At 41.1% G+C, this 11,000-nt stretch overlaps 1 protein-coding gene across 4 annotated transcripts in view; it reads left to right on the forward strand.

Annotated features, from left to right (window-relative positions):
• The window catches only part of XRCC5 (X-ray repair cross complementing 5), a 131,732-nt gene that overhangs the window by 22,198 nt on the left and 98,534 nt on the right, over positions 1–11,000 (forward strand). For all 4 annotated transcript variants that reach the window (XR_005790519.1, XM_040476181.1, XM_040476179.1 and 1 more), the window contains exons 10-12: positions 2,883–2,945; positions 8,543–8,680; positions 9,717–9,807. Coding sequence is in view for 3 of the 4 variants with exons in the window: in XM_040476181.1 (XP_040332115.1) it covers positions 2,883–2,945; positions 8,543–8,680; positions 9,717–9,807 (292 nt within the window). In the remaining variant the exon portion in view is untranslated. The remainder of the gene's footprint in view (positions 1–2,882; positions 2,946–8,542; positions 8,681–9,716; positions 9,808–11,000) is intronic.

An 11,000-nucleotide genomic window follows, 5' to 3' on the forward strand; every position in this document is an offset into this window, starting at 1 on the left:
TTGAAGATAATCATAATAGCCACCATTTATTTGAGTGGTTATAATATTCCATTCAATATACTATGTATTTTATGTAAATTCCCATTTAATTCTTAGTACAACCCTCCTAGGTAGGTGTCAGGATAATATATTTTATACATTTGAAAATTGAGTATGTAATTGGCCCAAGGTCACAGCTGGAAGGTGGTAGAAACTGGTTTTGAATGAGGTCTCTCTGACTTCAGAGCCTATGTCATTAATCAGTCATAATCTGACCACCACCAGATGGACAAGCTGATTTTTTGAATATTTTTCATCCCTGCTTTCATCTATTATCTTAACAAATGCATACACACCCTCTTAAGAGCAAGATGTTTTGGGGCGCCTGAGTGGCTCAGTTGGTTAAGCATCTGACTTCAGCTAAGGTCATGATCTCACAGTTCGTGAGTTCGAGCCCCACATCGGGCTCTGTGCTGACAGCTCGGAGCCTGCTTCAGATTCTGTGTCTCCCTCTCTCTCTGCCCCTCCCTTGTTCATGCTCTGTGTCTGTCTCTCAAAAATAAATAATAAACATTAAAACATTAAAAAAAAAAAAAGAACGAGGTGTTTTCCATAGCAACTAAGTATGTACCTTTTAACAGACTAATAATTATTTTTAATAAGATCACGTATTTTTCCATATTCCCTTAACATAAGGGAAACTAATATTTCTGGATTGGATTGAGGTGAACATTTTAATTATATAAAATAGGTTTTTGGCCTTGGCATGTTTTGGCGTTCTTTTTTTTTCTTTGCAATTGTGAAGTTGCAAATTAACTCTTCTCTCTTTTTTTTAAAGTTTATTTATTTATTTTGAGAGAGTAGGGGAGAGGCAGAGAGTGAGGGAGAGAGAGAGAATCCCAAGCAGGCTCCTTGCTGTCAGTGCAGAGCCCGATGCAGGGCTCAATCTCACAACCTGGAGATCATGACCTGAGCCAAAATCAAGAGTCGGGTACTTAACTGACTGAGCTACCCAGGTGCCCTGCAAATTACTGTTCTCTTAAATTTTCAATTTATCTTCCCCCACATTGTCAGTGTTCTGGGTATCTAATTATATAACGGGTAAGAATTTTTTTTTATTTACAAAAAAAATTTTTTTTTTAACGTTTATTTATTTTTGAGACAGACAGAGACAGAGCATGAACGGGGGAGGGTCAGAGAGAGGGAGACACAGAATCTGAAACAGGCTCCAGGCTCTGAGCTGTCAGCACAGAGCCCGACGTGGGGCCCGAACTCATGGACCATGAGATCGTGATCCGAGCCGAAGTTGTTTGCTCAACTGACTGAGCCACCCAGGCGCCCCTTTAATGGGTAAGAATTTAATGAGAACTTCCCCCACATGTCTGGTTGTCCTTTGAGAACTCACTTAAGTGCCTTAGGAAAAGATATCATTAACTGTTCTTTAATCAAGAAGTATTACAGATTTTTTTTTTAAGTTTATTTACTTTGAGAGAAAGAGAGTGAGCCAGCAGGGAAGGGGCAGAGAGGGACAGAAGGAGAGACTCCTAAGCAGGCTCCATGCTGTCAGCGCAGAGCCCTACATGGGGCTTGAACTCATGAACCATGAGATCATGAACTGAGCCAAAATCGAGAGTCGGATGCTTAACCAACTAAGCCACCCAGGCGCCCCTACTACAGATTCTAATAGGAGGGCAAATCTATATGAACGTAGCAAACTTTTTAGTTTTAAGATAGGATTATTCCTTTATTTCTTTAAATAATGGTTTTCAAATGGAGACTAGAAGCGGAGATGGAGGGTGTTTGAATTCTGTGGGCAAAACCCTCACACCTTTGAGACTCCATCTTCTCGAGCTGCTGTTATTGTAAAAGCATTCAGGCTCTTGGCTTCAGAGGCAGGAGGGCAGAAGAACATTTGAGAAGCACTGCCTTGTATGGCACAGGGCACGTTCTTACAGATAAGCTCCAGGCTCGAGATTACATAGAGGAGAGAGAAACTGATCTTGGTCAGTAGATACAAGTGGTTGGTTATGATAGTAGGCACTCTTCAGTATTTGTTTCCTAATCAGATACTGGTACAGCTGCTTTGACCCATCTGATACTCTGCCAGAGAAGTAATTGAACTTAAAGGGGGACAAAAGGACATGCAGTACTTATTTTTGGTTTCGCTAGTTTCCCTTCCCAGTGTGGCTCCTGCCTCTCTAACTAGTTCTTCACTCTGGTCTCTTTGCAGTTTATCAGGTGCCTCATCATTGTTCTTGGGGTGAAGTCTAAACCACTTAACTCTGCAAATAAGAGACTTCTTTGATCTTTCCTAATCTTGCTAATGTAATCTTTCACCTCTCTCCTTGCACCGGGGCACTGCCCTACAGAGGCAGTTCCTCAAATGTGTTACATTTTTATGTCATTCCAGACTTATTCACACTAGTATCCCTGCCCAAGATGCTTGTGCTAGATTTTTCTCTGAGTTCCTGCGCATCCTTTAAGTCCTGACCTCAGTGTCACCATTTGCAGAAGCCTGCTCTGACCCTTCATGACCAAGTTAGATGCTCCGTTCATGTGCCTTTGTGGCCCTGAGTTATAATACTGTATTCTTGTGCTTGTGTAGTGCTGGAGCATAGCACTGCATTGCAGTTAATTTCACATTTGTCTGAGCTCCTTCAGACAAGACTACATCCTGATCAGTACTGTGTTCACAGTGCTCAGAACAGTGTTTGACATATGCTTAGAATTCACATATTTATTGTGTTGAATTGGACCTCAAGCAGTAAGTTTGTTCTAGCCCCTGTGAATGTTTTTTACTAAGAGCACTTAGAATAGAATTTCTTAATAACTGTGGCATTATGGCTATGAGTGTTACTTACTTTGGATCAAAACCAGTTGTTTTCCTTACTTAATTCTTGTAGGTCCACAGAAGATATTTTGTGGGAAATCAAGTCCTAAAGGTCTTTGCAGCAAAAGATGATGAGGTAAGTTGACAGTAAGCCTTTGAGGTAGTGCCACAGAATTGAATTGTCATTTTAAGTGAGTTGTGTGGGGCTATTTGTGGTTAATTCTTGCAACAGCAGTGGGAAAGTTCACTGACCTTTAACTTTGAAAATGGAGACACGATAAATGAATTTGTCATAGCATGAGCACAAGGCCTGAGAACATAGTCCTTCAGTTGGAGACCAGGTGAGTATCAAGAACGAAAACATTTGAACAAATGCATTTAGGTATGGGAGTCTCATGGTCAGATGTCCAGGAGGCTTGGGGTCAGGTTGCCATTTTCATCGTCATATACACTGGACATTCAGCGCTGGCTTTAGCATTCTGGAGCTGAGCTTTCGTGATTCACTGGACCACCTCCCTCTCTGAGAAATTCACCTGTGCACCCTTTGCTCTTTCTTTGTGCTCTTTTCCCACCTCTCCAAGAGCTTCTGTCTTCAAGCTGGTCTGTGCCTGGCTAACAACTCATGACTCTTGCATCCTACTGTCACCTCTGCCCTCTCTGTAAATGGTTTCTACTCAGCCTCCAGGTTGGAACGTGTCATTTGGAGGTGTGATCTTGACCGGAATATTGCAGTCTAGTGTCCATTTAAGGCTACTTAAACAGGTATTGGAGTTCCGGAAGTATTTGCATGTGATGTTAGTCATCTGGATGTAGAAGGCTTGTTTGGGGTATGGGGAGGGCAGTGGTGTAAGTACTTGCTCTAGCCTCTTGGGCCCTTTTCTGCGTCCTCCTCGCTTCTGAGGGTTACCTGGCTGTTGACCTAGTGAGTAGGCATGCCATTCTCAGAACAGTTCAGTTAGGAGAATTGCTTGCCTTCCCATCAGCACTGAATGGGTTTGTCGTTAGAGCACAGTAGGCATATGTCAATTCTGGTTTACTTAAGAATCCAAGTTTATGGGTTTTTCCTGAATCAGATCCTCTTGGGAATTATGTGTGTCTAGTATATATTGTTGTCATAGCTTAACAGCATTTTTAACTTCTGAATTTTAACTCCAACTGAGCATCCCTTCACACAGACAAAATTCTGATCACTTCATGTGATTGCCGGTATGCAGTGAAGACTATTGACAACAGCTTTGTGGTACGGCCTACGTGATTATCTTGACTTGCTAGCTGAGGGCAGCCTTGTGTCATGTATAATTCCAGTCCAACCTCACACAGACCCCGTATCCTTGGGTTACTTTGAGTCACTGAAAGGAAAAAAAAATCCTCTTCTAATGGCAAAGGGCCACTCTGTGGTGTAAGTTCTTGATGTCCTAGTCAAAGAAGAGTATTAACTAATTGGAGCTTCTGAGATAAGCAGAGGAGGAAGGGACATACAATTATGTCATGATGACTTCCAATAAAAGGTTGTATGGAAAAAACTTCCATAGGTGGGTAGGGAAGTAGGAGGGATGACAGACATGAGAGCCTTCTTCCATGCATTAGAGGGTTGTTATGTGGAATGGAAAATAAACTAGGTTTCCTGCCAACAAGTGGTGGTTTTGTTCAAAATGAAGAATTACTTTGTCAACAAGGATTACTACCTCCAAGTGGATTGGTTTCTTGTGAGATGGTTGGATCTCCATTCCTGAATGTTTCCCAGAAGTCTTTATTTCCACCAGCCAGATTTTGGGGAGGGAGTTTTGTCAGCATGTGGGTTGTTAAACTAGATGAATGCTGTTGTTTTCCAACTCAAATATTCTATGATTCCGTGAATAATTCCTTTTAAAAATATGTTTTCTCTGGTCATGAACATATAATTATTTTTGTGTATGGAGAATCTACACTTGTACGTGATTTGTACTGTGTGTGGAGGAGAAAGGGAGGAGGAAGAGAAGGAAATGGAGCTTTCGTTGAGTTTCCCACAGGTGTAGCATTGTGTTTACAATGTCACAGTCATCCCTGACCCCATCCTTCCTTCAATATCCCAGTTGGTTCTGTCAAAGACACCCAGATAGAAATTTGCAAATAAATTAGAAGCAATCTCTTCCTCAGACTCCCATTGTGTTTATCGGTCTATTGGGACTTATTAGACTATACAAGTTCTGTATTTGGTACGTATGTCACTTCCTGTTAGTAAAGAAGGTATTAGCTCAGTGAGATCAGGGACTCATCCTTGTTTTTTTACAGGACCTAAGACATTGTGTAGCAAAGAGTAGGCACTAGGTAAATATTCCTTGAATTGAACTAAAAAGGTAATGAGTCTGTCGCGAAACCTATAGAGGATTTTGATGAAAGGGTATTGAGGTTACAGGTTTTTAGTGGGGGAAATGAAAATCTACATAGCTAACTTTGATAAAGGTTAACTTTAACATTGAGAAAAGTACAGACAATGTGTTTGGGAGTTATGGAGAGGGAGAGTGAAGCAAATCTAAAATGGAGAGGGTGTCACGTTACTGGGCCGTGAAAATCGGTTAGGAGCTCAGGAGACAGATGTGGAGAGGACATTCTAGCTAGGAGGAAACTATAAGAACAGAAAGCCACAGAGGATGGAAAGTGCAAGGCTAGTCCAGGAGTAATGGACAGACCCCCGAGGCTAGAGGAGTGGGACCTTTGGAGATTCTTAGGGAAGGGACTGACATGATCAGCTCTGAACTGGAGAGGCAGCGATGGAAAAGAAGATAGATTTGAGAGACAGTGCAGAAGTAGAATTGGCTGAGTTTGCTGAACATGTGAAGGTGAGAGATGAGTCAGGTGGTATTACTAAAAACTTGGAGGCTTCTCGTTTGGTTGATTGGGAGATGGAGCTCGTGAAGTAGGGAGCACTGGAGGAGAATGGGGGAAAGATAGTAGTTCATTGTTGGTCATGAACAGTTTGCAATACCTGTGGTCTAACCGTAGGAGCTATCTACCGGCTAGTAGGCAATAGAATCCTGGATTTTAAAGTCTGGATTCAGTTTTAAAGCTGAATATACAGATTCTGATTCATCAACTCACGGGACTGGATAAAATAATCCCCCAGTAGAGTTTCAGAGTGAGAGAAGGAGAGAAAAGCCAAGAACAGAAGAATTTCACGATTAGTGGAAGAACTGAAGAGTTAGGGGAGGGATGACCCACAGAGAAGAGTATTGTTTCTGAAGCCAAAGAAGGAGAAAGTACAGAGAAAAGGGGATGGTTAAGTGCTCCTGAAAGGTCAAATAGAATGGGAACAAACGATTGACAATTAGAAGGTCATGGGTGACTTTGGAGAATAATTTCAGTAAGGAAGGTGAGGTCAGTAGCTGGATTAGATGAAAGAATAATTGTGTTGTAAGCAGCAAAAACACCAAGACTATTATTTCATGACATTTAGAGGTGAAAGGAACGATCTAGATAGTAATTTATGGAGAGAGGGGGAGAAAAAGAAATATTTTGTTTAGGAAGGCTGAGAGGGGAGTTTATTTGGAGGATAAGGGTATGAATTCAGAGAAGAAGGAAGATGAAGATAAGATACAATAAGAGAGGATCCACATAATGAAGTGAAGTTTCAGAAGAGGTTACAATATGTCTGACCAAATCAGATGTGTACAATGTGGCCTTGAAGTGGGTACAGGGGCGCTTAAAAAAATCTGGGGGCACCTGGGTGGCTCAGTCAAGTTAAGCGTCGGACTCTTGATTTCGTCTCAGGTCATGATCCCAGGGTTGTGCTGGGCATGGAGCCTGCTTGAGCCTGCTTGAAACTGGCTCACGCTCTCTCTCTCTCCCCCGCTCCCTCCCTTTCCCTCCCCTCCCCCTCCCTCTTCTTTTCCCCCTTTCCCCGCTCTCTTGCTCTCTCTTGAAAAAAATAAAATTAAATTAAAAAATCTGAAATAGTAATAAAGTGGATAACAGTCTTTTTTTTTAGACCTAGTATAGTTCTTTATTTTTCTTTACTGCATATTCCTGTGGACATCGTAGCGTAGTTCAGTCAAGAAAAGGTGTTCCATTATATACATCTGAATTTATCTGACCAAACTATGAAAAAAAATTAAGGATAAATCAATACATGATCAATATATCTTGAAGAGACTCAAAAGCAATGTGAGCCAGGCACAAATGGTGTTCTAGGACCACTATTTTAAATATGTTCATTCTGGTAACAACTGAGAAGAGTTAACAGAACCTTTTTAATTTCTGGCATGAAGAAGATGCAGAAAAAAGAGGTTAATGTTTTCTATCATATTATCAGTTCCAAATTATAATAATAGTAATTCCTACTCAGGCTTTAGAAACACTAAAAATACTCCGTATGTTTTCTGTTCAGTCTATATGTTTGATCTAGTTATCAGCTATAGGGTCCCAGAGTAAATTTTTATAAGCGCAAAACTTAATCAAAACTCAAATTCTAAATAAAAACGTTACAGCGTTAGAGCTCAGAAGTTTGCTGAATTGGATAATCTGTAACTGCCAACAAATAATTTCATTTTTAGTAACATTGCTAATAAAGGTGTGCTGTCTGCCAGCTAATAATATAGGTTGTAAGCATGGTGGAAACAATGTATAAAGACAAAAGGACTTTCTTTCTTTTTTTTTTTTTTTAATTGTTTTTAATGGGTATTTATCTTTGACAGAGAGAGACAGACAGAGCATGAGCGGGGGAGGGGCAGAGAGAGAGGGAGAGACAGAATCCGAAGCGGGCTCCAGGCTCTGAGCCATCAGCCCAGAGCCCGACGCGGCGCTTGAACTCACAAACCTCGAGATCATGACCTGAGCTGAAGTCAGATGCTTAACTGACTGAGCCACCCAGGCACCCCTCTTTTTTTTTTTTTTTATGTTTGTTTATTTTTTTGAGACAGAGAGAGATGGAACATGAATGGGGGAGGGGCAGAGAGAGAGAGAAGGAGACACAGAATCCAAAGCAGGCTCCAGGCTCTGAGCTGTTAGTACAGAGCCCGACGCGGGGCTCAAAGTTACAAACCGCAAGATCATGACCTGAGCCAAAGTTGGACGCTCAACCTACTGAGCCACCCCAGACGCCCCAGGAATTTCTTTTTCTTAAGTGGATAGCAATCTTCCGAGTACAGTTGAACTTTGGACACTGGAGAGGAGTGGAGAGTTAGGGTGCTGGTACCCCATGCAGTCAAAAATACAGTGTAACTTTTGACTCCCTGAAAACTTAACTACTAATAGCCTACTGTCTACCGAAAGTCTTACCAATAACAGCAGTTAATATGTATTTTATATGCTATGTGTATTATATGGTGTATTACAGTGAAGTGAGCTAGGGAAAAGAAAATGTTATTAGGAAAATCATAAGGAAAAGAAAATGCATTTACAGTACTATGCTATAAAAATCTGTGCAGGGACGCCTGGGTGGCTCAGTCGGTTGAACGTTCGACTTCATCTCAGGTCATGATCTCACAGTTCGTGGGTTCAGACCCCACGTAGAGCTCTGTGCTAACAGCTCAGAGCCTGGAGCCTGCTTCCGATTCTGTGTCTCCCTCTCTCTCTGCCCCTCCCCTGCTTGTGCTATGTCTCTCTCTCTCTCTGTCTCAAAAATAAACATTAAAAAAAAAGTCAGCGTATAAGTGGACTCGTGCATTCCTGCCCACATGTTCAAGGGTCAGCTGGATTGAGTTCCGCTGGGAAAGTACACACACGTTGGCTTGGTTAACGCAGTGTCTTTCTCCCTAGGCAGCAGCAGTGGCACTTTCCTCCCTGATTCATGCTTTGGATGAATTAGACATGGTGGCCGTGGTTCGATATGCTTATGCCGGAAGAACTAATCCTCAAGTTGGCATGGCTTTTCCTTATATCAAGGATGCCTATGAGGTACAACCCACAGGTCTTTCAAGTTAATTATTTTCCCTCAGTTCCTTTATTCCAAACAGTGCTTCTCAGCTATTACTGTGCATGGGAATTACTTGGTGATCTGATAGTGTAGGTCTGGGGAGGTGCTTGAGACTGTGCGTATCTCACAAATTCCCAAGTAATGCTGATGCTGTTGGTGTGTGAACCACACCTTCAGTTGCAGTGAAAAAACATAAATTGTAGAAGTAGGTAAGGAACTTATGATTAAATCAAATCGATGAAAGTTAACAATAAACCTTCTGTTTGCCCAATCCAGTGACCTCTCGGTTCTTACCCTTCTTGATTTTTCAGAACCTAATGGGGAGAGAGAGTACCCTCATTTTTACAAATGAAGACTATGAATAAAGGTCGAGGATATGATTTTGTTGTGATCCTTGAAAAACTCAGTTCAGACTCTTAGAGAACAAACAGGCTTGACAGAGGGAGGTGGGGAAGGGAGGGTCTGTACTAAGGAGGGCACTTGTGATGTGGTTGTTGTATGATAAGTGATAGATTGCTGAATTCTGCTCCCAAAACCAGTATTGCCCTGTATGTTAACCAACTAGAATTTAAATAAAAATTGGAAGAGAAAAATTCCGTTTATTTAGGGTTCACCTGTTCAAAATATAGGCCCAGATTCTTTACCACATACTGTTTCTCAGAGAACTTTTCTGTGGTAGAAAAGAGAAACTGGAAAAGAGAAGGCAAAAGTCATGAGTTCACGCTCAACCTTCTAGACACCACACCCTTCTGATTTGTATTGGTCATGCATTTTGCAGATATTCTTTGATAGTCTTTCTTTTAAGTATTTCTCTTATGTTTGATATTCTTTGTGCTGTTAATTTACAGTTGTGTGCAACTGATAACAAATCAAAACACTTTACTTACCATGTACCAGACTTGACTTGTCTGACTTGAAATACTTCAGTTGTGCCACCTTCATGGTGTTTGAGACCAGTTTTATATTTTTTCCATTAATTTGGTTGTTTCTGCTTTTACTTCCTTTCTTTCTCACTAGTGTTTAATGTATGTGCAGCTGCCTTTTATGGAAGACTTGCGACAATATATGTTTTCATCCTTGAAAAATAGTAAGAAATGCACTCCCACAGGTGAGTTTATTTCCATTTGCTCATTAATTGCCTCTAAACACAGACTGTTCTTGGGAAATCACCTGTCTGCAGTCATGGTTGGGACCAGGGAATTTCACAGAGTGGAATTGCTTGGATTCCAGTCATGCTCGTACACAGTGATGATGAAAGTGGGGCATGATGAAAGTAGGGGTAGGTTTGCCCTGGACTCTCCAAACACTGTCTGGTTTCCCACTTCTGACTTAGAGTTTGTATCTAGGGAGCAACTTGTGGGAAATGGATGTACATTCTCTGGTTGTGAACCAGTTTGCCCTCTGCTGAAGTGAACTGATGTATAGTGTCAAAGCTGTGACTTTAGTGTCCCACATAAAATACGATGTAACTGTCTTTGAAAAGTAACAGTGCTGGAGATTAACTTTTCTCTTTGCCTTTTCTTTGTAGTTTACGGTAACAGTTTCAGTCTCCTTGTTCCTTGTTTCTAGGAGTTAACTTTGGGCTTGATGAGAAAAGGACTTTATTAAGCACCTGGCTACAAATGTCAGGGTGCCACACAGAATGATGCTCACAGATACTGTCTTTGAGAGAGCTCACAGTTTAAGGCAGTTGCGTAAGATATCATAGTGGGCCAAATGTGATGAATATACCAAAAAGAACACAAAAAAAATGAGTAGATGTTTTAGTTTGAAAGTTTAAATCTGTGTGTCATTGTAGGATTAGGGGGTTGTGAGATGAGCCTCAGAAGTGGGTTCTTTCTGTTTTTTTGGTTAGATCTGTTAGGATCTGTGTGCAGTAGAAAAGCCATGAACCAAAGGGGGCCTAGCACTGTGTCTTTACCTTCTAGAAATGAGTCCCTGTGCATCATGGCAGAGTCAGGCATGGACTTGAATGTATAGAAGCCTGCACTGTATTTACAGTATCAGTTCTCTACATCTTGATAATTTCAAATGTTAAATGCATAGACATTTAAAAAAGAGAGCTTTGTTGAAAAATTATCATATAGACATATAAACCATTTACTCAGGATCTAAAATATTCAGTATCTTTCTGCCTTGCTTTATTTCCTTTGTGTTCGTGTATTATTATTTGCATTTTCTCCATTGCAAAATGGATCATTAAACCTGTTTGGCACGTGTCCCAAGAAGATGTTTATGTAGAGGTATGCAATTCCAATTATGTAGAGGTCTTGATAGTAGCTTGAAGTAGCAGGTAACAGC

This window comes from Herpailurus yagouaroundi, unplaced genomic scaffold (genome assembly GCF_014898765.1).
Source record: "Herpailurus yagouaroundi ecotype Mexico unplaced genomic scaffold, PumYag 140, whole genome shotgun sequence".
Classification (NCBI taxonomy): Eukaryota; Metazoa; Chordata; class Mammalia; order Carnivora; family Felidae; genus Herpailurus; species Herpailurus yagouaroundi.